The sequence below is a fragment of the Lampris incognitus genome, chromosome 1 (genome assembly GCF_029633865.1).
Source record: "Lampris incognitus isolate fLamInc1 chromosome 1, fLamInc1.hap2, whole genome shotgun sequence".
NCBI lineage: Eukaryota > Metazoa > Chordata > Actinopteri > Lampriformes > Lampridae > Lampris > Lampris incognitus.
The window spans coordinates 116,322,681-116,349,944 of NC_079211.1; the positions used below are offsets into that span (position 1 = coordinate 116,322,681).

At 43.0% G+C, this 27,264-nt stretch overlaps 1 protein-coding gene across 1 annotated transcript in view; it reads left to right on the forward strand.

The window, feature by feature from the left end:
• The window catches only part of LOC130111823 (tight junction protein ZO-2-like), a 178,819-nt gene that overhangs the window by 112,978 nt on the left and 38,577 nt on the right, over nucleotides 1–27,264 (forward strand). Inside the window, exons 12-15 of the mRNA XM_056279117.1 lie at nucleotides 679–829; nucleotides 1,743–1,851; nucleotides 13,432–13,651; nucleotides 17,628–17,812. Coding sequence (XP_056135092.1) covers nucleotides 679–829; nucleotides 1,743–1,851; nucleotides 13,432–13,651; nucleotides 17,628–17,812 — 665 coding nt within the window. The remainder of the gene's footprint in view (nucleotides 1–678; nucleotides 830–1,742; nucleotides 1,852–13,431; nucleotides 13,652–17,627; nucleotides 17,813–27,264) is intronic.

A 27,264-nucleotide genomic window follows, 5' to 3' on the forward strand; every position in this document is an offset into this window, starting at 1 on the left:
GCGGACGTTGTACCGGACCATTTTGGTGAAGAGGGAGCTGAGCCGGAAGGCAAAGCTCTCAATTTACCAGTCAGTCTTCATTCCAGCCCTCACCTATGGTCATGAGCTTTGGGTAGTGACTGAAAGGGTGAGAGCACGGATACAAGCAGCTGAAATGAGTGTCCTCCGTAGAGTGTCTGGGCTCAGCCTTAGAGATAGGGCGAGGAGCTCGGACATCCGGAGGGAGCTCAGAGTACTCGGAGTAGAGCCGCTGCTCCTTCACATCAAAAGGAGCCAGTTGAGGTGGTTCGGGCATCTGATTAGGATGCCTCCTGGATGCCTCCCTTTGGAGGTTTACCAGGCACAACCAACAGGGAGGAGACCCCGGGGTACACCCAGAACTCGCTGGAGGGACTACATGTCCAATGTGGCCTGGGAACGCCTTGGAATCCCCCTGGAGGAGCTGGAGGGCGTCGCTGGGGAGAGGGACGTCTTGAGTGCCCTACTTAGCTTCCTGCCACCATGACCCAGCCCTGGAGAAGCAGCTGAAGATGAATGAATGAATGAAAGCTCCAGTTTCTATTCAGTTATTCATCTCCAAACCCCACTCAATTCCACTTCTTTCTCTTCCCATGTTCTCCCTTTCCTAATTCTCTTCCCCACCACCTAATCTCCACACCACCCATCCTCCACCTCTAGGCCTGACATCGTAATGGTGAACTTCCAGAAAGGAGACAGTTTAGGGCTGAGGCTGTCAGGAGGGAATGATGTCGGAATCTTCGTTGCTGATGTTCAGGAAGGCAGTCCTGCCATGGAGGAAGGTCTATGCACAGGAGACCAGATCATAAAGGTAGCCATTTTAAAAACAAACAATTCCCTTCTAAATAAGCATCATCAGACTTCAGTAAACGTTGAGATGTTGAGCTCTGAGCACTGTCTTCATGCAGCTGAAAGGTCTTGCCTGCAACAAAATGCCATGCCAATGTGCACTGGAATGACATTCAATATTACCCTACATGAATCACAACAGTTAAATCCTGGTTGCTGTACAGCTTGGAGAGGAGTGTATCTGTTCAGAACATAGAATATGTAATGCTTATTAAAAATTGTGATTTTCTGTGCATACTTTATAGTTTTAAAGTGATTTTACAAGAAAATTTGTTGTATGTTAATTGAGTAAAGCCTGCTGAGCTGGCCATATTTATGCTGGACATAATCCCAACAATGGTATGTTGGCAATATGCAGTGTTATGTCATGCCAGTAAAGCCATTTGAGAGCATCCGGGTAGCATAGCGGTCTATTCCGTTGCCTACTAACACACGGATCAGCGTTTCGAAACCCTGTTTTACCTCCGGCTTGGTCAGGCATCCCAACAGACACAATTGGTGGGTGGAAAGCCAGATGTGGGTATGTGTCCTGGTCGCTGCACTAGTGCCTCATCTGGTTGGTCAGGGCACCTTTTCAGGGGGGAGGAGGAACTGGGGGGAATAGCATTATCCTCCCATGCGCTACATCCCCCTAGAGAAACTCCTCACCGTCAGATGAAAATAATCGGCTGGTGACTCCACATGTATCGGAGGAGGCATGTGGAAGTTTACAGCCCTCCCCAGACCAGCAGAGGGGATGGCGCAGCGACCGAGATGGCTCGGAAGAGTGGAGTAATTGGACTGGTACAATTGGGGAGAAAAATGGGGGGAAACAAAATAAATAAATAAAATAAAGACATTTGAATGTGAATTTCTGTTTTGTTTGTGTTTTGGAGGTGAACAATGTAGATTTCCAGGGCATTGTGAGAGAGGAGGCAGTGCGCTTCTTGTTGGAGATTCCAAAAGGAGAGAACATCACCATCTTGGCCCAGAGCAAACCTAATGGTAAAAGATTCCTACTCTGCTAGGGTATACCGACTAAAGACCCAAAGCCAGTTGATCAAATATGAGATATTTGTGACCTGAGCTCAACCTCCTTATTCAGTAAAAAAAACAACACAAAAAAAACCCAATCGTTCCTTACTGCAGAGCAAGCTAGCACTCGGGCCTAATATGCATCTAGCTGTTAACATGACCTGGTTTCACAACGCTTTGAACACTTGAGCACATTGAATCTTGAACACATCAATTGAACTGCTATCAACCATTTCATTGCACATGATGATGATCGAAGACCTTATTTACCAAAAGCTTCATTCAGTGGATCCAAAACGTTGCAATGGTCTTTCTTGCAGAATCTCCAGTTGTCATAATATCTTGAATTAAGAGTCAAGATTTGAATTGTAATGGGATATATGTACAGAAATTGGACTTAAACATTTTGTTCCTTAAGGTGCACTTAGTAAGTAGGACCGTGTGGTTTGGGTGAAATGGCCTTAGATGATAGAATCTGTAGAAATTGTCAGAGCCTCAAAACGTTCATTTGTGTAACTTTATGTGGGGATTCAAGCTCCGTTCTAGACAGGATGCACAAGGCCACATACTGTATTTTCTGTATCTTGCTAGGAATTTATATATTCCTGCAATAAATGATCGCAACTTTGGTTGCAAGTGGCTTGAAAAGTAGTCAACATATTTGAGGTCAGGTTTAGTAATAGAATCGTTGCCACTGATTATCGGGTCTTCTAAGAGGATTCTCCATTTTTGGGGGTATCTTTGGGAACACATGAAACACCAGAAATTCTGGGTGAGAGGGAAGAAGTAAATCTTGTTTTGAATCAGTTCTCTTTTTGAACAACAGTGAGATGATGAGCCAGTTTCTCTCTTATCTCTACTACTGCTATGACTACTACTACTACTACTTTTCGACTGCTGCCGTTAGGGGTCGCCACAGCGGATCATCCATTTCCATTTCTTCCTGTCAAGTCAAGTCAATTTTATTTGTATAGCCCAATATCACAAATTACACATTTGTCCTCTGCGTCTTCCTCTGTCATACCAGCCACCTGCATGTCCTACCTCACCACATCCATAAACCTCCTCTTTGGCCTTCCTCTTCTCCTCTTGCCTGGCAGCTCCATATTCAACATCCTTCTCCCAATATCCCCATCATCTCTCTTCCACACATGTCCAAACCATCTAAATCTTGCCTGTTTTGCTTACTTTCTCTCTTATGTTCTCCATAAAATTTGAGATAGGAAGAAAATAAAACACTGTGAACTGAAGTAATACTTGGGGTAGTATTGGTAGAGGTTCAATGACCACACCGGGTTATAGAACTCAGGTTTAATCATGGCTCAGTAGGCAAACGTAATAACCATACATGGTAGTGGTGTAACCATAATAACAGTCCAGGTAGTACATAACACCTAGTGTAGTTCCAGTGGATATACATAGCATTATATCACTACATCCCCCCTGTTTAGTTTACAATTTTTTCAGTATCAAAATACTCTAGAACATTCAGTTATATAAACCAACATATCACACAATTCCAATGTGGTACAATCCTTGATCAGCATTGTACAGTCATTACACAGAGGTTGCCTTCTCTTTTTTTTTCTTCATTTTTTTTTTAGACAACACACTCAGAATTGTCCATCTCACGAAACAATAAACATATTCAGAGCCCTCCTTTTGTGTGTGATTGTCTCTACTGATAGTCTTTGTAGTGAGCTGGTTTGGAAACAGCTCTTCCATATCTTGTGCGTACTGTCTTGTGTGTTTCACAGGTTTGGCTGGAAGAAGTTCCAGCTGCATGAGTGTCCTGTTGAGGTTCTGTGAAGCGGGTTCTTGTGCTCCTCAGTGCATGGGGGTGGTGAATTTCCCGCAGGTGGCTCCTGCCACGTCTGAGTTTCTTCCCATTTGATGTTTGCACAATGTAGCTCCTTGGCTCATTGCACTTTTGTACGACGGTGGCTGGATACCAAGTCCCTCTTTCCTTGTTTAGGACAGATACGTGCTGTCCGGGACCAAGTGGAGGTAGTTCTCTGCCGCTGCTGCGGTCATGATGTTCCTTCATGTCTGCTGTTCTCTGCTTGAGGTGGAGTCGGTTTTCCTCCTTGCCTGGGTCCCCTTGACTTGGCAGCAGGGTGGTGACTGGCCTTCCGAAGATCAGTTCTGCTGGTGATGGTAGTTTACTGTTGATGGGTGTTGCTCTGACCTGTAGTAAGGCCACTTGTATGTTACCTCCTTGTCTCATGGTTTTTTTCACAATGGACTTGATGTGTCGCACATGCCTCTCAATGAATCCATTGCTTTTTGGATAGTGGGGTGAGCTTGTCACGTGCCTGATTCCCCAGTCAGCCGTGAATTTCTGGAACGCCTGCCCTGTGTACTGGGGTCCATTATCTGTAAGTATCTCGTCAGGCCTTCCAAAAAGAGACATGTACATTTCCATTTTTTGTGCAACTGCCTGGCTGTACACAGGCATGGGCATTTCATCTACTAGAGGGAACTTAGAATATCTGTCCACAATCAGTAAATACTGATGTCCATCGACCTTGAATAGATCAGAAGCTAGGGATTGCCATGGTTTTGACAGTGTGTTGTGTGGGTTGAGAGGTTGCTTTGGATTTGCATCCTGATGTTCCACGCATACGCTACATGACCTGCAGACTCTTTCGATGTCATTGTTCATTCTGATCCAGTAGACACTTTCTCTCGCCAGTCGCCATGTCTTTTTGATGCCCTGGTGTCCTACATACAGCTGTTTGAGTATAGAATCAGTCATGGAGTCTGGGATGAGCACCTGTCTGCCTTTGAATATGACTCCTGCTTCAACTGCGAGCTCATCTCTGAATGACCAGTACTCACGTAGTTGTCTTGGTAGAGCTTTGATGTTGTCTGGCCATCCTTGGTGGATCAGCTCTTTCAGTGCATTGAGTCTGGGGTTGCTGGTGGTTTCCGTGCGGAGTGCGTCCTGTTTCTCGAGAGAGAAGTTTATCATTGCAACAGTGAGGATGTCTGAATCCTCGACTTCTGCCTCTATTTCATCAATGCGCTCGTCCAGCTTGATGTTGCTGTTGTTCTCGGGGTTGGGTAGTCGGCTGAGTGTGTTTGCCAGGACCATCTGGTTTCCTGGTCGATACGTGACCTCATAGTTGTATCCTTGTGTTTTTATCAGCATTCGCTGAAGCCGTGGCGGGGTGGCATGCAGTGGCTTTGTGCATATGGTAACGAGGGGTTTGTGGTCTGTAACTACAATGAATGACTTCCCATACAGGTAGGTATGGTATCGCTGCATTCCATAGACTATGGCCAGCATTTCTCGCTCTATGTTGCTGTACCTGGATTGGCAGTCATCCAGTGTTTTTGAGCCAAAAGCTATGGGTCTGTTGTTGTGCACTAATGCCACGCCCAGTCCTTTCTGTGATGCATCGACCTCAAGTGTGCTTGAATCATAGTACTTCAGGCAGTCATGTTCGGTGATAACTGAGTGCTTGCAATAATAAGCTCAATCATATGCTCGTTAAGCTCTTCGTCTGAAAACTGACATTTCTGTGCTAGTGTTCTGGCTCTGGTCACAAAATCCTCAATATTCTCACCTGGTTTCTGTCTGTGTTGCATCAGTTGCAGTCTACGGATTCTGAAATTTACGATCAACTTTAGCTGTTTTTCAAAGAAGTCCCATAGTTTGGCAGGCTTTTTCTTTTCATCATCGGTGAGACCACTGGCGTTCAGTCTTTTTAATCCTTCATCTCCGATTCCACGACATATTTTCCTAGCTTGTTTAGCTGCGCCATTTATTTCTTCATCTTCTAAATACAGAGTCATTTTCTGTTTATACAGTGAAATTGCCTCACCCAGGTCCGGGTCTGACCAATTCATCGTCGATAGATGCGATGCCATGACGTCTCCTGTTGCTAGCTAGCTAGTTAGTTTTGCGGCTAGCTCAGCTCCGGCGCACTCTTGCTTGAATGATGACAGAAATTATCCACGGACAATTTTATCAGTCTGTAGCGGGGGCTACAAAACTACAATTACTGAAACTCGCTAAACGTACTGTATTTCCCTGTCGCTGACCGCTGCCGCCGGCGTCCCGCTATGGACATAAAGGAATGTACAGGTGGATACTCGTGTAGCTAACTAAACTAAAAGGGAGGGCACCGGGGGTAGACAATAATGCCACTTTAATATAAACACAATAAATGCACAATATATATATATATACACAGTATAATAAACTTATGTAATATACAATAATAAAACAAATATATAACATAAGCAATTTAGAATTTAGATTATGAAGGTCCTAATTTATAATGGTACCAGGGTGCCGCGGGTAGGTGGAGCTCTGATGGTGGGGAAGGGTGGCCAGACGATGTTGGTGAGCGTGTCCTAGGGTCCCGGTCCAAACGGGGGGGGTGGGGGGGGTGAAAAGGTCCACTGGCTGAGGGAGGGTGGAAGGGGGAAGACGGACTGTCCGATGAGGTGGAAGCTGTAGTGACTGGAGTCCGTGTGGTCGTGAATCACGCGGACAGTGGGAGGCTAGCCAGCGCTACCTAGCTAAACTAGCAACCCACTCTGAACAGCTAACCAGGCTAGCACAAAAGGCTAGCGGTGAACAGTCCCGAATCTCCTCTTCACGCTTTCACTTGGTCATAGAACGTCCGACCGAACGAAGTTCACCAGACGAACTAATCTCGAACTGAGTTTCAGCTACTCTAGTAACAGCCTAGCTGCTACTGTACACGGATCCTTTTCTGGTCTGAGTGGAAACGCAGTCTCTCTTCTCTCTCGCGCTCAGCAGAGAGGCTCTGACACACAAAAAACCGTCTAGTCAGGCGTCACACATACACCCACACACAGGGGCACGTGGTACTCTCGTCCAATCAAAAACATACACGTTACACTAACGAAAGACTACGCTCGCGACATACTTGAATATAACAAACTAGTTATAGAAAATAACAAACATGAAATAATAAACTTAGGGAACCTAGTGGGGCGGGGCCAGGGTGAAAACGATCTTTCTATCAACTAAATCAACTGAGGAAATATAGGTATGACTCTGGGCTTCAGTACACAGTCTATCTTCATTCTTCATAGAGAGTACTTTACTGCTGCCACCATGAAGTAATACTTGGGGTAGTATTGGTAGAGGATCAATGACCACACCGGGTTATAGAACTCAGCTTTAATCGTGGCTCAGTAGGCAGACGTAATAACCATACATGGTAGTGGTGTAACCATAATAGCAGTCCGGTTGTACATAACACCTAGTGTAGTTCCATTGGATATACATAGCATTATATCACTACATGAACGACTCTGGGATATATTTTCCTGGTCAGATAACATTGTTGCATCCTTCTATGATAACTAAAGAGCCGAGCAATGACACATGACACTGTGTATAAAAATATGTGTTGAGAGTTAACTGGTTGAAATATGGACGTGAATGGAAAAGGGGTGGTGGATCACCATGGAGCTGCTATGCTGTTTAATTCCTTCGCATGGTGGGTTGGAGCAGAGGAAAGGCCATTGGAGTCTGCTAATACAGTTAGGATGTCAGACATGTTTAGCAACACTGTCATTTGGACTTACTTCTGGTCCTTGGGCCTGTCGGTGAGTTTTTATGATTGTTTATTTATTTATTTTGCCATCAGTGCCGTGAAGAGTGGATGAAACTTGGCAGTCATTTCATTCTCTTCTACGTATACTGCTTTTCCCAGTTGTACACTGTGACAAACCTGGTCAATACCAGGGGCATGATGGCAGTGAGACTATCAGCGGCAACACCCTTTCACGTTAGCATTTATTGAAGATGGCTACCAATTTAGACTCAAAATCCTTCCATCCATCCATTATCCAAACCACTTATCCTGTTCTCAGGGTCATGGGGATGCTGTTGCCTATTCCAGCAGTCATTGGGCGGCAGACGGGGAGGCAGGCCATCACAGGGCCTATTTATTTGTTTATTCCTTTTAGCCTGATTTAGCTAGCTTTACCAGCAGCTGTCAATCGGCTAAACAGGCTACTTATCATTTTCACGTAAGCTTTTTCATCAGATGTATCTACAGCCAACATCCCCATCTGTTTTATTGTTAATGGAATGAAACAACAACTTATTTCAGTCGGCTGGAGGTGAAGATAAAGTGACGCTAAATGCTAATAGTTCATTGGTTCATGACTACAGTATGAGGAGTCAGCCTGTTAGCATAGCAGCACATTTAGCTTGACTCTATGAAATGCTCATGTGAATTATGGATTCAGACATCCTCATCATCCTCATTGTCACTACCAAAATAAAGAAGTTCTCAGCCCTCTCTGGATGATGCTTCGTCAAGTCAGGTTTATTTACTTTGACCTAAATCACAGTTACTGGCCCAAAGAGCTTCATAGTTACATGTCAATCACATTACATTCTCCAGAATGGGTAAAAACAGTAAATGACCATGTAAGGTTTCTCCTGTCTTTAAACCCTTGATTTGGGTGAGGAAAAGCTCCACAAAAAGACCTGTTCAGCGAAACAATGCAGGAGACCCCAGGAAGCATACAGGAGGGATTCCTCTTCCAGGATGGATGGGCATGCAATAGGTGTAGATTAGGCAACATGTAAACCAGTTTGTAACACATCAACATCCGGCCAATCAGGCTCATTTTTGTTGCATGAGCCAGGAGGAAGTTTTGGAGCCTATCTGCCAGTTCTGGTTCCTCTAAGCCTTTTACTTTCTAAGATAGGGCAAAAAAATAAAAAATAAATAAATGATATGGAAGAATAATTGGACCAATTAAAACAGGGCTCAGTAGGGTGGGTGTTTTTTGCCCATCTTAGCAATGTTTCATGTGATTGTTTCTGAATGGGGTTATATAGTAGTACAGGTCACTGCAGTATGAACTGATTACTCTGGCTTCACTCATGTGTGATCCAGTGTGACTTGCCTAAGATGTGTGCGTCATCTTTGGTGATGCACTTTTGTTACTCGTGTTTTTCTATGTTATTTTAGCAAAACTGTTCCAGATCAAAGTGGAGTGGTCATGGGAAGTTGGTAACATGTTGACATTGATAGGATGATCATTAATGGCTGAGTTATAAACTGATATGTATTCTACCCATGCCAGTGGAATCACGGAAAAGCTGTTTGTCAAAAAGAGTTTGTGAAAGGAAGTGTCTGTTAAACAGCTGGGCTTCAGCACATATGGCATTACAGTTCTCAGTTTGATGGAAAACACGAGGTGATGCTCCATAGCTTCCACCGAGGTAGTGCATGAAAAACACAACATGGTCGATCTGCACGGGATTAATTTTGTTTGAAATGTCTGTCACACGAAAAATACTGACCTTCCTTAGAAAACCTAATCCAGTCCAAACAGTGTTTAGGTTTTCCATTTCATGTCCTGTCCTCATTCTTTATGAGCGATAAAGAGCAGCACTCCTACTATGAGAAGCTTGGTTCCTACAGGCCAAGGCCTAAAGTCATCTCACCACATAAGACCTAAACCTTTAACATGGTGGTCTACACCAGTCACTAATACAGTACAGTATTAGTGTACACACTATTCATGATGAGCTATAGTTTAAACAGTAAGGCTTATTAAGCGGTCTAACAATTTATCTGCACGGGTGACAGCATATGCTTGTGTATGGAAAAATTAAAATCCCTCTCCAGGCACCCGACCAAAGTTACCACCACCACATCAACCCCAAATGTCCTACATTGGGAACTCATCATATATTGCACCCTCCAATTCTAGACAGCAACCCCCCCCCCTAATTTTCTCAACATCCCCTTTGCACTTTTACACCTTTTTTTGCTTGCTGCTTATCCTTAGCTTAGCGCTTAGCTATCTGATTTGGTAAGCTACTGTTGTCTGTAGAAGTCAGTTTTAACTTTGATTGCCATGAAGAGGCATCCTGCACCTGTATCCACAAACAGGTGTAGGATGTATCCCGCTCATCTGATTACTGTCTTGTTCATCCTCATTCACTCTCCTTTTCTGCCTGCAGTTATTTGGACCACTTGGATACAAAAATAATAAAAAATGAAAACAAAAAACAAACAAACAAAAAAATTCTCCCAGTAGTCCTGATGGCCAGTCCATTCTTGCACCTCAGGAAACCTTGTGCCTTCATTCCATAGGGCTAGAATTTCAGAAAAGTTGATCAGTTTGTGAGAATTAGTTAAAAAAAAAAGAAGTTTCACAGGGAGTCCGGGTAATGTGGCGGTCTATTCTGTTGCCTACCAACACGGGGATCGGTGGTTCGAATCCCCGTGTTACCTCCGGCTTGGTCGGGAGTCCCTTCAGACACAACTGGCCATGTCTGTGTGGGTGGGAAGCCCGATGTGGTTATGTGTCCTGGTCGCTGCACTAGCGCCCCCTCTGGTCGGTCGGGATGCCTGTTCAGGGGTAGGAGCAACTAAGGCAGAAATAGTGCGATCCTCCCACACGCTACGTCCCCCTGGTGAAACTCCTCACTGTCAGGTGAAAAGAAGCGGCTGGCGACTCCACATGTATCGGAGGAGGCATGTGGTAGTCTGCCGCCCTCCCCGGATCGGCAGAGGGGGTGGAGCAGCGACCGGGACGGCTCGGAAGAGGGGGGTAATTGGCCAGGTGCAATTGGGGAGACAAAAGGAGGTAAATCCAAATAAATAAATAAATGTTCTTTCAGAGGTTGCATTTTACTGTTGCAGCAGTTATGTCATTGTGCCACAGAGGCCTGAGACGTGAGATAAGTGAACATGTGTTCAAAAAGTTGCCAGTTTAAATCCCTAGATCAGTTGTAGGAACTTTAACAGAGATCTTCTTCTCAACCAGTAGTAAAGAGTCTTTAAGAAGGCGCTTTGTTTCCATCTGCTTAGGTGGATTTTTGGCCAAACATAAAAGGCTATAGTTAAACCTGGGCTCTCGCTGACGTCTAATATTTATGTACACATTACTTGTCATTACTGTGGAAATAATGGCTACCTTAAGATGGTCTAGATGTAGACCATGGTCTAGATCAGCGGTCGGGAACCTATGGCTCGCGAGCCATATATGGCTCTTCCGGTGACGGCATATGGCTCCCAGACAATTTTGAGTTGAACATTTTTTTTTTTCAAAAAAATCTGTTTGGAACTGATTTTAAAATACTTGTGATATTTCTTAATAATACTGTGTCATTTTAAAGTAAACAGAAATTAGTTTTGAAGATAAATTTCACGGGTCACGGGTCACCCGTGGGTCGGGTCGGGAACCAATGGCTCGCGAGCATGTCCGGGTCATTGTAAAGGTGAAGAAATCAATTTTATCAGATAGCCAACTAGTTTATCCGCTTCAACCCTTGTAACGGAAAAGATGGCGAAAAGAAAAAAAGACGATGATTACCGTGCATTCCAGGCTGCGTGGACAGAGGAATTTGCATTTGTGGAGAGAGCAGGATCTGCGGTATGTCTAATATGCAATGATAAAATTGCATCGATGAAACGGTCAAATATAAAGCGGCACTTCGATACGCACCATGCTTCATTTGCATCGAAATATCCAGCGGGGGACAGCAGGAAAAGGGCATGCGAGGAGCTACAGCGGAGAGTGCAGACGAGTCAGCAGCAACTATGTGTGTGGACCAAGCAAGGTGACGGGAATTCCGCTAGCTTTGCGGGGGCTTTGGCAATAGTAAGGAATGGAAAGTCATTCACAGATGGCGAGTATGCCAAAACATTCATGCTTGATGTGGCCAATGAACTGTTTGATGACTTCCCAAATAAAGACGAGATAATCAAACGAATAAAAGACATGCCCCTGTCAGCAAGAACTGTGCACGATCGTAGCATCATGATGGCAAATCAAGTCGAGGAAACACAAATTAAGGACATAAACGCCGGGACATACTTTTCTCTCGCGTTAGATGAGTCAACAGACGTTAGCCATCTATCTCAGTGCAGTATCATTGCCAGGTATGCTGCAGGTGACACACTGCGTGAGGAAAGCTTGGCTGTTTTGCCAATGAAAGGGACAACAAGAGGAGAGGATTTATTCATGTCTTTCATGGAGTTTGCTAAAGAAAAAAAACTACCGATGGATAAACTTATTTCTGTCTGTACTGATGGTGCACCCTGTATGTTGGGGAAGAACAAAGGATTTGTAGCGCTTCTCCGTGAACATGAAAAGAGAGCCATCCTAAGTTTTCATTGCATCCTGCACCAGGAGGCGCTTTGCGCTCAGACGTGTGGCCAGGAGCTTGGCGAGGTGATGTCTCTGGTCATTCGAGTGGTCAACTTTATTGTTGCCCGAGCTTTAAATGATCGCCAGTTTAAAGCTCTGTTAGAATAAGTTGGGAATCATTATCCCGGTCTGCTTTTACACAGCAACGTGCGTTGGTTGTCAAGGGGGAAGGTGCTCAGCCGTTTTGCAGCTTGCCTGAGTGAAATCCGGACTTTTCTTGAAATGAAAGGCGTCAAGCATCCTGAGCTAGACAACACTGACTGGCTCCTGCAGTTTCACTATCTCGTGGACATAACTGGCCATCTGAACCAGCTCAATGTGAAAATGCAAGGTATTGGAAATACAATCTCATCCCTTCAACAAGCAGTGTTTGCATTTGAAAGCAAGCTGGAAGTCTTTCTCAGGGACATTGAAACAGGTCGTCTTCTGCACTTTGAAAGACTGCAACAATTTAGAGATGCATGCTTAGCAAGTGACTCCACTCAACATCTGGATCTCCAGCAGCTAGCTGGCTTTACGTTCAATCTCCTGCAGTCATTCAAAGCACGTTTTGGAGAATTTCGTGCGCGCACTGGTCTTTTCAAGTTCATCACTCATCCACATGAGTGTGCAGTGGACAAAATCGACCTGACATGCATCCCCGGGGTCTCTATCGGAGACTTTGAGCTGGAAGTTGCTGACCTGAAGGCATCAGACATGTGGATGAGTAAGTTCAAGTCACTTAATGGAGAGTTGGAAAGTCTTGCGCGACAGCGAGCAGAGCTGGCGAGGGAACACAAGTGGACAGAAATTAAAAATCTTCAACCTGAAGACCAGCTGATTCTTAAAACTTGGAACGAGCTTCCTGTGACATACCACACAATGCAGCGTGTGAGTATTGCAGTATTGACCATGTTTGGCTCTACATATGCATGTGAACAGTCTTTCTCGCATATGAGGAACATTAAGACCAACCTACGCTCACGTTTAACTGATGGAAGCCTCAACGCCTGCATGAAGCTCAACCTCACCACGTATGAACCAGACTACAAGGCCATCAGCAAAACCATGCAGCACCAGAAGTCGCATTAAAAGTAAGACATATTTAATTTATTATACGTTAAAAATACTATATGGCTCTCAATGAAATATATTTAGAAATATTTGGCTTTTATGGCTCTCCCAGTCAAAAAGGTTCCCGACCCCTGGTCTAGATGGTAACACACCACATTTTCCAGTGTTTATCATGTAACACATAGTGGGCAAATGGACAAGTCTGCTGCTTATTCCCACCTTCTTTCCTTCCAACTACATTTCCTCAAAGCCTCTTATCTTTAGCCTATCTCGTTTATTTATCCTGATCGAATATTTCCATCTCTCTCCTCTTCATCTTTCTAGTCTACAGTGACATCCTGGTGTCTGGCTGCTGCGACTCTTTTTTTATTCGAACCCATTTTGAATATGAGAAGGAGACCCCTCAGAGCCTGGCCTTTAGACGAGGAGAGATCTTCAAGGTGGTGGACACCCTCTATGATGGCAAGCTGGGCAACTGGCTGGCAATACGCACTGGCAAGGACAAGCAACTACAGGACCAGGGCATCATCCCCAGTAAGAGCAGGTAACCTTAGAATGTAGAAGTTAGCATGGTGACACAGAAAAAAAAAACCCAACAGTGACTAGCTTGTTGTTCAAAAACACCTCAATACATAACTTATTGCTTGTCAATAAACATTGTATCCAGATGAACTGATTCAACTTTCTTTGATTTTCTTACCTGGATTATTGAGCATGCATAAAGTTATTACTTATTTCAGAAGTTATGTTATTCATCTGCTGGAACACTACTACTACTACTACTACTACTACTACTACTACTACTACTTTCGGCTGCTCCCATTAGGGGTCGCCACAGCGGGTCATCTGTTTCCAGCTATTTTCCGTAGTTGTACGAACACAGTTTCTTTAAATCAGACTTTCCTCTCAAATTGTAACCTCTCCCCTCTGTTGAAGAACAGTTTTGTATATTATCCACTAGTAAATTATGTCTTGCTATATACATTATTTGTGCTGTTTTAATTCTACGAGATCCATGAACTTCAAGGCATGTGACTAAAAACAGCTTGTTAGTGTGCTCACCAAATCCTACCTTGTTAATTATCCTCATGACCCTTTATTCCAGTATGCATAATGGGTGTAGGTTGATTTTGTAGGTGTTACCCCATACCTCCATGCAGTAACTCAGATATGCCAAGACAAGTGAACAATATAGTGTGTACAGTGCTTCATGAGCCAGAATGTGCCTTGTTTTTCCCATGTTGTTATTATTAGTCTCTAATATCTTAGTATAGTATTCCTTCTTAAATAATGATAAATGATCATTATTTAATGCGTAAATTTATTTTTATAATTTGTTTATATTTTTATAATTTTTTAAATGTATTTTTATAATTTTATAATTTAATGAGTAAATTTATTTTTATAATTTAATGAGTAAACGTATTTTTATAATTTTTATATTTCTTTTCTGTGTCTTTAGTTCTATACTTTATATATAGAGAATTCTTTTTGCAAGCATTTTGTAATCCCTTTATGATCCATGGACTATCTGTATAATTTGTTTCCTACTGTATTGTTTTATGGGCAATTTTTGTCTTATAATGATTTGAATATTTTTAAGAATGTGTCATATGCTTTGTTGACATCTTCATCCTATATTATTCTCCAATTTTGTGTTATTAATTAATTTCTAAATGCATTCATGGGTTCGTTTGTCTTACTCACTTGTATTTCAAGTTATGGCATCCTCATCCTTCTTGTAGTTACTGTTATAGACTGCAAATACTGGTAAAAGTCACTGATGTCCTTTATTAATAGCCTTCTGTCTATATTGTCTTCCATAACATTTGTTATATTATCTTGTTATATATATATATATATATATATATATATATATATATATATATATATATATATAATCTTGTTATATTATTAATATTATATATTAGCATGGTGCAGTTAGGTGTAGTGATTTTTGGATACCAGGTCATGCTGTACATTGCATTGATAAATTCGTGTCTTGTTTTATTCTTATTTGGATTTTAAAAGCTCTATATTGAAACCCCCACAAACAAACATAACTTTTTGATTTGTTCCAGGATGCGTTTCTTCCATCCCATCCTTGAATATTTCGATCCGGGTTTACCATATTCTGTAATCCTTGTTGTTTGCTATTCATCATTGTCTCCAAATGGAGAAGAATGATTTGTCAGAACTTGTCATGGATGTATGTAGTGTGTTTTATTTAGTCACCATTTAAGCTTTTCTCATTACCTTGTTGTGTTGTTCTTTTGGACTCGCTGGTATTTGTCCAATTCCTCTTTGTCTCTGATGACCTGCACTTTCCCCTCTACTGGCGTTCCCTTCAGTCTGATGAAGATGTTGCAGTTTGCTGACCATGTAGACTGGATCTTCCTCTGCTTTCTCAGGAAATGTGCCTTTCTGGCGATGTCCACATTCCTTTTAGTCAGATGTCCATAGACATCTGAGCCCATCAGCTTTTGTCCTTGCCTTAGCAGTGCATTTCTATGCTTTCTTTCTTTCTTATGCGTTTGAAAACCTTATTATTATGGCTGATTTATCACTCTTATTTTTCTAAGGGAGAGGGTGGCATGCCTCAGTGTTGCTGTTGTCATCTTCAATTCCCTTAGACTGAAGGACAGCCATCACCTGTTGCTCCACAGAGTTTGAGTCCAGCTCGCTGAGTTCCCCACCTTTCACAAAAAAGTTCTTCTACACCAAACTCAGCAAACCATGTCATGATGTTTGCTTTGTGCACAGGGGCAGTGTCATGCTGAAACAGGAAGTGGTCTTCCTCAAACTGCTGCCACACAGTTGGAAGCACACAAGTATCTAGAAAGCCATTGTCTGCTGTAGCATCAAGATTTCCTCTAACTGGATAAGGGGCCTAGCCCAAACCATGAAAAACAGTCCCAGACCATTATTCCTCCTTCACCAATCTCAACGGTTGGCACTATATATTCAGGCATGCGTGAATGAGAGGGAGGACAGTGGAATGGTGAGGATGCAAGGAGTAGAGGTGATGAATGCTTGAGTTTAAATACTTGGGTCAACTGTCCAAAGTAACGGGGAGTGTAGAAGAGAGGTGAAGAAGAGAGTGCAGGCAGGGTAGAGTGGTTGGAGAAGAGTGTCAGGAGTGATGTGTGACAGAAGGGTACCAGCAAGAAGAGTTAAAGGGAGGGTTTACAAGATGGTAGTGAGACCAGCTATGTTGTATGGTTTGGAGACAGTGGCAGTGATGAAAAGACAGGAGGTGGAGCTGGAGGTGGCAGAGTTGAAGATGATAAGACTTTCATTGGGAGTGATGAAGAAGGACAGGATTAGGAATGAGTATATTAGAGGGACAGCTCAAGTTGGACGGTTTGGAGACAAAGCAAGAGAGACAAGATTGAGATGGTTTGGACATGTGTGGAGGAGAGGTGCTGGGTATATTGGGAGAAGGATGCTGAAGATGGAGCTGCCAGGGAAGAGGAGAAGAGGAAGTTTATGGATGTGGTGAGGGAAGACATGCAGGTGGTTGGTGTGACAGAGTAGGATGCAGAGGACAGGAAGAGATGGAAACGGATGATCCGCTGTGGCGAATCCTAACAGTAGCAGCCAAAAGTAGTAGTGGACTAGTATATTCAGGCAGGTAGCACTCTCCTGGGATCCACCAAACCCAGACTGGTTGGTGAGACTGCCAGATAGTGAAGCGTGATTCATCCCTCCAGGGAACGCATTTCCACTGCTCCTCATGACACCAGTTATAGTCCCACTTTTGGAGCCAAGACAAGGTGAGGTATTTGGTGAAGTTTGCTGTTATTTGATGTTAACTTCTCCAAATACCTCACCTTGTCGTGGCTCTAGAAGTGCGACTATGACTGGTGTCATGAGCACGGCAGCATGTTGTGCTGGACAGAGCCTTGCAGCAAAGAAGTGTCCCTCAGAGAAACAGTTCATTAGCTCATGTTACTCCGGTTAGCTCATGAGAGTCATCTCCTATAGAAACCTGCAGATGCAACCAGCTACTCTTTTACATGTGGAGTGATGCGGTAATGTACAGGACATCATGGAAGGCCAGATAGCACCGCTTTTTAATACTCGTTTTAACAAAGAAAGGAAAAAAAATACTTCAGAAAAAAATAGTTTTTCCTAAACTTTAAGCTGATTTTTTTCCCTTTTTGCCTTCTTTCATTCTTTCTCTCACTTTGTCCGTCCCCGTTCCTGTGTTTGGTCATCATCTAACGTTGTGACACGTGCTCGATAACACCTGCATTCCCCTGTCTCTGTCTCACTTTCTGATCTTCCAGATCTCTCTCACTTTAGTCTACATCTGCTCTCTCTGTGTCGCAATGGCTCAACACTGCTGATCAAGTCCCCAGGACAACAGACCCTACAGAGCTCTCCTCACTCGTTTAGTTTTTTTTTCTTTCTTTTTTTTCTTCTTTTTGTTTCTTTTTAAAACAATTTGTGGAAAAATGTAACCCCCACCCATCCCCCCCTTATCTCTCGTCCTCCTCTCTCCTCCCCTGTCTCAGAGCGGAGCAGATGGCCACGGTCCAGAGCCCCCTGAAGGTCAGCGCTGGGGACCGAGCTGATTTCTGGCGGATGCGGGGCCAGCGGGCAGCTCAGAAGAAGAACCTCAAGAGGAGCCAAGATGACCTGAGCAACCAGTGTGTCGCCCCCCACTTCCCAGCATACGAGAGGGTTGTGCTGCGAGAGGGTATGACGCGACACACAAAACAGCACAGACAGTGAACAGAAGAGATGAAATACACAGGAGTAGGTGCATTACAGTGAACCATTTGCCCAGGTGGCATGCTGTCTAAAAATACACCCGGTTAATTAAAGTTAATAGAGTTAATTGTGTAAAAATACACAATTAACTCTACACTGTCAATACTGTTTTTTTTTGTTTTTGTTTTTTGGGGGGTGTGGGGGTTGTATTTGGGGGGTGGGGTGGGGTTCTACACCGTCAATACTGTTTTGTTTGTTTTTTGGGGTTTTTGGGGGTGGGGGGGTTGTAATTACAAAATAAGAGCTCTTAATATTGCTTCAGCACTGACAAATGGTAACCAGGTTAAAAAAGTTGATTTGCGGACGTCCGGGTAGTGTAGCGGTCTAATCCATTGCCTACCAACACTGGGATCGCCGGTTCGAATCCCCGTGTTACCTGCAGTTTGGTTGGGCGTCCCTACAGACACAATTGGCTGTGTCCACGGTTGGGAAGCTGGATGTGGGTATGTGTCCTGGTCGCGATATTATGAACCCTACATAGGCCTCGCTAAAATCCCGTTTCTGGCTTTGTCACGTGTGCGCCACCGTAGCAACGCGAAAACATGTTGTTATGGGGTTAGCGCTCATCAAGGAAACGCTGTACACCCACAATTTAACCTGTCTAAGTTATCCACAATCAACATTAATATAATACCAATAACGTATCCAAGGAGCAGAGGCAGACCTTGTAACCTAAAATTGTTAGGTTAGTCAACTTAAGGCTATTCTTTCCCTCACAATCATAATTTCAACCCAATCGACAGATATGACTGCATGAAATGGCGAGTGGGTTCGAGATAGCAGTGTAAAGATGAGATTTGGACTGTGGCAAATCAATACGGTAACAACAGTGAATTATGACTGCCACAATATGGGGTAACATGGTGAGCAAAACAATCAAAACGAATATTTTCAAATGTTTTGTTGGTTCATCTTTAAATAAGTGTCAGCTTATTACACTACACTACTCTTAAAAAAATACTTGCACCTAACCTCGAGCTCTTTTGCTTTCTCCTCTGCAATCTGAGTGGGCTTGCAAATCTGACAGCAAAGAATATCTGCCATTTCTGTAAAGCAAAAGGAAGTAGGGGATGAGCAGACAGAAAGTGTGTGTGTGTGTGTGCGTGCGTGCGTGCGCGCGCGTGCGTGCGGGTCGAGAGAGAGAGGGGGCGAGAGAGATAGGAAGGGACTTATGGGTGTGCAGCGAGGGGAAGTTCATCTGGAGTGCGCGTTTTGGCATGTTAAACCTCACTTTCCTTCACAAAGTCAACTCTACTTGTGCAGTAAGTTAGCTAGCTGGTAAATAGTGAGATTGCTTTTTATACACAGGTAACAACTTACTGATCAGCTTTCTTAAATGTGAGAAAGTCTATTTATTAGATATATGTTCATTTTCAGACAACTAACGTTACTTACCTCCGTTCTGTTGTTGACAGCCAGCAGTCCAAAATTACAAAAGCAGCCAGCTGTCCAAAATTGCGAAAAATACAAAATTACAAAATTGAAGGTAGCTAACGTTAGCTTTGCTTCGCACCGAGTTGATAGTTGATTGTTTCCTTAGCAACGCAGCGGAAATCCGGCGTCCGTTCGCGAGATTTGGGACAGGGTACGGGATTTTGGCGAGGGCTATGTAGGGTTCATAATATCGCGTCCTGGTCGCTGCACCAGCGCCTCCTCTGGTCAGTCGGGGCACCTGTTCACGGGGGAGGGGGAACTGGGGGGAATAGCGCGATCCTCTCATGCACGACGTCCCCCTGGTGAAACTCCTCGCTGTCAGGTGAAAAGAAGCGGCTGGTGACTCCACATGTATCGGAAGAGGCATGTGGTAGTCTGCAGCCCTCCCGGGATCGGCGGCGGGGGGGTTGGAGCAGAGCCCAGGACGACTCGGAAGAGTGGGGTAATTGGACAGGTACAATTGGGAGAAAAAGGGGGAAAATCTTTAAAAGAAAAGAAAAAGTTGATTTGCAGATCTCTCATGAGTGAGAGTGTTTGTATAGTAATGTGGCATCAGTGCTGTGTGGAGTTGCTGTTGCTATGAGACGGTACAGATGCAGTTCAGCTACACTTTCACTTGAGCAGTTTTCCATTGTCTTATTCAGCAGATGCTTTCACCCACAGCCACTTACACACGAGTCAACAATCAGCAGATGTGTTCATGTGTGAACCTACCGGCGTTTTACAGCATCGAACAGTAAAACAGTGTAGGCATGAGTGCATGTCATGACAAGTGAAGTTAATGTCAGCCCATAACAGGCAGATCACCAACAGTCAAATGAATCAGGAATATAAATGATGTGGATAATGTAAAGTATGCAACCGTGTATATCACCAATAGCAACACATAATGTGCAATTCAGAATGCAAAATAGCAAGACAATGCCACAAGTCAGCATCACACTTATGCTTAGGGCCATCCCTGGATTACGGTAGGCCTGGGAAGGCTTTCTAATGGACTAAGCAGGTCTGCAGCCCTGATTGAAGGAAGAGGTTCAGTCTACCATTTTTGAGCCGGCTGAGAGAAGTCTGGACCTAGAGGTTCTGGGCGTAGAGGTCAGCCCTTGTTGTAGTGAGCATAGGTAGTAGTCTTCCAAAAATTGAATGAACTGGGCGGGCAGAATTGTGCCGTTATAATGGTATAATGGATTTTAAAGACCCCCTTCAGTCATGTCTTAAGACATAAAAAATGCTCTGTGTGATTTCATAAATTGTCTGATGATGTTTTTTCTCTGAAAAGTAAGTTCAATTCTCTTGTTAAAATCCTTATAATCACATCTGCTCTTTCTACCTTATTAAAAAATCCAGAATCTATGAATATACAAATTATCCCGGCCCTCAATTCAGATCCCCCCACCCCTCCGCTGCTCGCATACCTGCTCACCGTCGACTGCTCATCGATCACTGTAACTTCTGTTTGTTCTGTTTTTTTAAACAAGGGTTGTTTTTTTTTTCCAATTTGCAATTTTCAAAACACACCCATAACTACAACCCAAACCTGCTGCCACCCACCCTCCCCACAGACCCATACAACATCCCCCACCACACCCCCACCCCGCCTGGCATGCCACCCGAAATAACATGAATTAAATTAAACCGTATCAAACCCACTAAAACTTTTACTTTTATGCTTGTTACTTGTAAACAAGTAACAGTAGCAAGCATCAACTAAATGAACAAAAGAAAAGGGGAAAAATTAACTAGAAAAAAATGAGTAAATATATAAGCAAAAAGGAAACAGAGAATAGAAGAGAAAGGGTTTAGAACTGGATTGCAACCCATCAACCCCAGCCACCACAAACACCAGCATCTAACTCCTCCACAAAGTCTAAAAAGGGCTTCCATGTTGAGTGGAATTTGGATATAGATCCTCTCATGGTGTGTCCCCGCCTGCTGTCCAATGACTGCTGGGATAGGCTCCAGCATCCCCGTGGCCCTGAGAGCAGGAGAAGCGGTTTGGATAATGGATGGATGGATCCTCTCATGGTATATCTGATCTTTTCTCATTTCAATGACTGCATAACCTCTGCAGTCCAATGTGTGAAAGTAGGAGGGGAAGCCTCCTTTCATTTGAACAGTATCAATCACCTAGCTAGCAGAGTTGCCTGAGTAGCATTTAAATGTGCACCAGCTGGAACGACCCCAAAGATGGCCCTCAGAGGAGAAGGTTCAAGTGGGAAATGTAAAACAGCGGCGAAGGCCTCAAAGATGGAATGCGGGAACTGAGTTAGTTTCAGGCAGGACCAGTATGTAAGAGACTTGCAGTGGCTTGTTTGCACCTGTCATATGTTGGATCTAAATCTGGGTTATTTTGAGCCAATTTCTCTTTTCACCAATGAAGGCAGTACAACTGGATTATGCCATGTCTTGTGCATATAGAGGAGGAGAATCTCCTCTTAATTACTAGATCCCAAGTTTCCTCTGGAATGGACATTTTCATATCACTCTCCCATCGATTGTTTTAGGATTTCAAGTGGTATTTGGCCAAAAGTATTAATTGCATAATTAAATTTACTGACGTACCCTTTTTCAGAAGGATTAATTTCAAGAATGTGCTCCAATTGAATCTTTGGAAGCAGAACTGGGAAATTATTAAATTTAGATTGAGTAAAACCATGAATCTGCAACTATCTGAAAAAGTGACTTCCACGTAAATTAAACTTCTCAGACAGCTGATGGAAAGACATAAAATCGTCATCAATAGGTCGTCCAAAGTGAATATTCCATTAAGTCTCCAAAGCTCAAAGGCTCCATCAGAAATAGAGACTGTTTTTTGTTTTTTGTAATAGGGGTACCAATAGGGAGATCTTTAAATTTGAAAGCCCGTCTAAATTGTTTCCAAATCTTAATAGACTCACATATGGCTGGGTTATCGGTAAATCTGGATATAGAGTAAGCCCAAGGGAGTGCTGAGCAGAGAGGCGAGTGCAAAGATACATGAGAGACAGATGACATGTCAAAGGCTAACCAACATGGAATTTTGGTGCCTGTGAACTTAGACTGCCAAAAGGACAGTGTCCTTACATCACAAGGCCAGTAATGTTGCTATAAACTTGGTAAGGCCATTCTACCAGCCTCACAGGGTTTCTGAAGGACTGCATTGCGAGTCATTTTTTCCATTCCAAATAAATGATGAAATAAATTTATCCAGCGAAGAGAAGAATAAGTTTTTGATATAAACTGGTATAGCTTGAAAAAGGTATAACATTTTGGGTAAGACGTTCATTCTAACTGCATTAATACGACCTGTGAGAGATAGAGCCCAGACCAGCATTCCAGATCAAGTTTAGTACAGCCTAACAGAGTTAGAAAGTTACATTTAAAAACATCATTATATCTCCGTGTTACAACAGTGCCAAAATAAGTAAATTTGCTAGTTGGAATCTTGAATGGAAGAGAGCTAAGCAGAGATTTGTCTGCTGCGGAGGTAATTGGGATTAATTCACTTTTATGAAAGTTGAATGTGTATCCGGAAAAAAATCCAAAATCCTCCAATAATGTTAAGATCATAGGGATGCAGATTAAGGGGTCAGATGCAAAAACCAACAAATCAGTAAAAAGTGATACTTTATGTTTCTGTTCTCTATGAATACCACAGATGTTGTGGTCACTACACAGAGCTATGGCCAGAGTTTCTTTTACTATCACAAAGAGCAAGAGGCTTAAAGAGCAACCCTGTCTAGTTCCTCTGCATAACTTGAAAGAAGAAGCGATTATATCAATGGTATGTATTGAGGCCTTCGGGGATGAGTACAATCTGAACCAGGATATGAAATTATCACCAAAACCAAATTTTCGCAAAGTAAAAAAAAGGTAGTCCCACTCTACCCGGTCGAAAGCCTTTTCTGTGGCAAATGATACCACCCTATCTGGGGTCTGAGAAGGCTTAGAATAAAGAATGTTAAAAAGACAATGATGATTAAAAGAAGAGTGCTTGTTTTTGACAAATCCAGTGGAGTTTGATGTTGTTAATGCTGTTAAATTGAGTATGCTAGTTTAAAAAGGTGGGTTTTAAGAGTAGTTTTGAATTCTGTAATGGAGTCCAGTAAGCGGATGTGATGGGGAATCGAGTTGCAGAGTTTGAGGTTAGCATAGGAGAAAGCCCTGGCACCCATTGTGCTGAGGTTGATGACTGGTAGTGCCAATAGACCTGTTGGTGAAGACCGCAAGGAGCAAGACGGAGTTTAAGTCTGAACTCCATTACAGAATTCAAAGCTACATAATCTATACCCTGCTTAAATCACAGATAAGCAGGGTATAGATTAAGTAGCTTTAAATGTTAATTATAAAATTTTAAAATTAATCCACTGTGACAGAGGAAGCCAGTGTAGTTGAATTGGCAGGGGAGAGACATGATCAGTGGACATTGAATGTGTAATTCTATGCTGCAGAATTCTGGATGAGTTGAAGTTGGTGAATAAGTTTGTTGGGGATGCCTGCCAAGATCACACTGCAGTAGTCAATGCGTGATATGACCAAAGCATTGACTAAGATGTCCGTGGAGTGTTGTGTTAAAGCAGGGCGTAGTCTGTTTTGCAGATGGAAAAAGTCAGTCTGGGAGACATTGATTATATGACTGGGAAAGGAGAGGGTACTATCTAGGATAAAATCAAGACTCTTTGCCTGAGTGGAGACAGGTATGGTGGCTTCAGCAATGGGGAGTGAGAAAATATTAGTTTTTGAGAGTGTAGATTTAGTGTCAATGAGGAGTAGCTCAGTTTTACTACTGTTGAATTTCAGATAACTGTTAGTCATCCATATCTGTATATTATGGAGACAAGCAGTGAGAGTACTGGAGGGGAGTGTGGAAGTGGGCTTAGTGGACTTGTAAAGCTGTGTATCATCAGCATAGCAGTGAGAATTGATACCATAGAGATGGAAGATGTTGCCAAGAGGGAGGAAGTAAATAATAAAAAGGAGTGGCCCCAATACTGGTTAATAACATTAAACCAACATGAGCTGACTAGGTGACCAGGATATCGCACCGGATTAAAAATATTGCCTCTTTGGGAGTATAGAACATAGACTGGTTTCCATTATGTGTAATCCTAAATCACACAGGGAAAAGCAGACCATATTTTACCCCCTGGCGATCTCGGAGCAGTTTCTTGGCCTCATCGAATGCCGCTGTCTTTTTAGCTACAGCAGCGGTGTAGTCTGGGAATAGTAGAAATCCTTGGCCATTGTAGAGAAGTGGACACGCTTGTCTTGTGCATTGCATAATGTCCTCCTTGAGATTAAAATAGTGTACATGAACAATGAAGGGACATGGCCTCTCTCCAGATTGGGGACGCAGCAGCAGGAAATGGTGTGCTCTGTATTTCTTCTAGTTGCAGAACATATTTGAGCAGGTCAGTAATGAAGTCAATTGGACCTAGTCCCTCTATGCCTTCACGTAGACCTACTACTACTACTACCACTGCTACTACTACTGCTACTACTACTACTTTTGGCTGCTCCTGTTAGGGGTTGCCACCGCGGATCATCCGTTTTCATCTCTTCCTGTCCTCTGCATCTTCCTCTGTCACACCAGTCACCTGCATGTCCTCTCTCACCACATCCATAAACCTCCTCTTTTCCTCTTCCCTGGCAGCTCCATATTCAGTATCCTTCTCCCAATATACCCAGCATCTCTCCTCCACACATGTCCAAACCATCTCAAGCTTGCCTCTCTTGCTTTGTGTCCAAACCGTCCAACCTGAGCTGCCCCTCTAATATAATCATTCCTAATCCTGTCCATCTTCATCACTCCCAATGAAAATCTTAGCATCTTCAACTCTGCCACCTCCAGCTCTGCCTGCTGTCTTTTCATCAATGTCACTGTCTCCAAACCATAACATAGCTGGTCTCACAACCATTTTAGACCAATAATCTCAAATTGTTCCTGCATTACCCCCCTCCCCCCAAATCGTCACAATTATCACATAGGAAAGCCACCTGTTGTTTAGACTTTGTAGCTTATGCTCCAGGGATGTTGTCTCATCCGACCAGTAATTTGCTTCCTTTTCCAGTTCTGTCATGCGGCTAGACAGAGTCCCAGCATCGGATCTGATTGATGCTAAGTCATCTTGCAGTTCTGTCCATATCGATGCAATTTCGGACCTCAGAAACATTGCCAAAGTGTCTATTTTAGCATCCATGTGAGCTCAAATGTCCTCTTTCAGTGATGTTAGCTCAGATGCTATATCAACTAAAAGTGATTTAACAGGACTGAGAACAACATTGTCCAAGGTGGTGGAGTTAACTTGGTCGGTGTTAGCCATCATGTTAGCACCCTTAACACATTTCTACTACTATGTCAAGAAGACATAGTAATAGAAAAATCCACTGCCAGAACGATTATCTGTTCCAAACTGAACAAAATGGGCAATGTAGATGCCAAAGCACCATTTTTTTATCGAATTATTTAACAATTGACAGAGACCACTAAAATCTTTTGCCTACCCACTCATTACGCCACCAGAAGTCTCCCTTGTTCTCGGGGCCGTGCCTATAGTCCCCGGGTCCTATATGCCCCGGGTCCTATGTTCCCCGATCGGGGAACATAGGACCCTTTCGAAAAAAAAGGGTCCCATATTCCCCGTTTTCCCCTAAAAAGGTCCTATAATCCCCGTTGCAATAGACACCGGGGAACATAGGACCCTCTTTCTGAAAAAGGGTCCTATATTCCCCGCTGTTTCCAGGGGAACATAGGACCTTTTTCCAAATAAAGGGTCCTATATTCCCCGCTATTGCCAATCGAGGAACAAACCGGGGAACTTAGAACCCTTTTTGCAAATTATTTCCTTAACGGGTCCAAAATAATAAAAACCTGGGTCATGGCTGAGTTGTAGGCTACGACAATCTATTCCTCCGCTGATTAAATTAGGCCGTATTACCATTGTTGGCTGTTGTATATCGCAGGCCACCTTGAGTGCGTATCCAAATTCGGCCTATAGAGGAGGCTGTAATTTGCTTTATTGTTATTTCTTACCAAAATGTACTGCAGTAGGCCTAGTTAGTTGGCTCTCCGGCTCAGCATGGACAGTCGGCAATCAACGCAAGTTTGTCTTGCAGTAGGCCCGCCTACCAGTATAACCAGTAGCCATTTCCACCTTCGCTCAGAGTCCAGTTTGCACAGCACTGGACACTTCAGCCACTTTCTTGTTACTTTGCAGATCGTTTTCCATATTAAATCACTTGGCAGACTTTCTTTCAAAAAGACTTTAATGATGAACTTTTTAGGCAGAGAACTTAGACCAGGACTTGAAATTTTGGACCAGCACAAAGTATCCATCAACGGGGGCCGCCTACCTTACACAATAGGCTAATTGCCTAATAATAATAATAATATGTGCTTCTCAAAAAACTAAAGGCTTGTGGAGGTGCTAAACCAAAAACATGAATCAAAGACGAACATCAAAGGATGTAAGGTAACACTCACCAAATGGTAAAAAAATAACAGAGGCAGTCCTCTATTTCACCATTTTATTGTCTGGCATCAGTCATTAAGGTTTCTGAAGAAGACCACCCGGCCAAGTTAATGACTGATGCCAAACAATGAAATGGTAAAATAGAGAATTGTGTCTTTTTTTCATTTGATGAGTGCTACCTTACATCCTTTGATGTTCTTCTTTAATCATAATAATAATAATAATAGTAATAGTAATAATATCAATAATAATAATAAGAAATAATACATAATAATAATAATAATAATAATAATAATAACAGCCTAATAATAATAATGATAATAATAATAATAATAATAATAATAATAGCCTAATTATAAAAGAGGCCTAATAACAAATAACAATTACAGGCATAATACTATCAATAGTAATGCTGATAATAGGCTATTAATAACAAAATGCTTCTAGTAAAAGCTTGGCTGAAAAAGGGTTGGTCTATGGCAGAAGCCCCCCA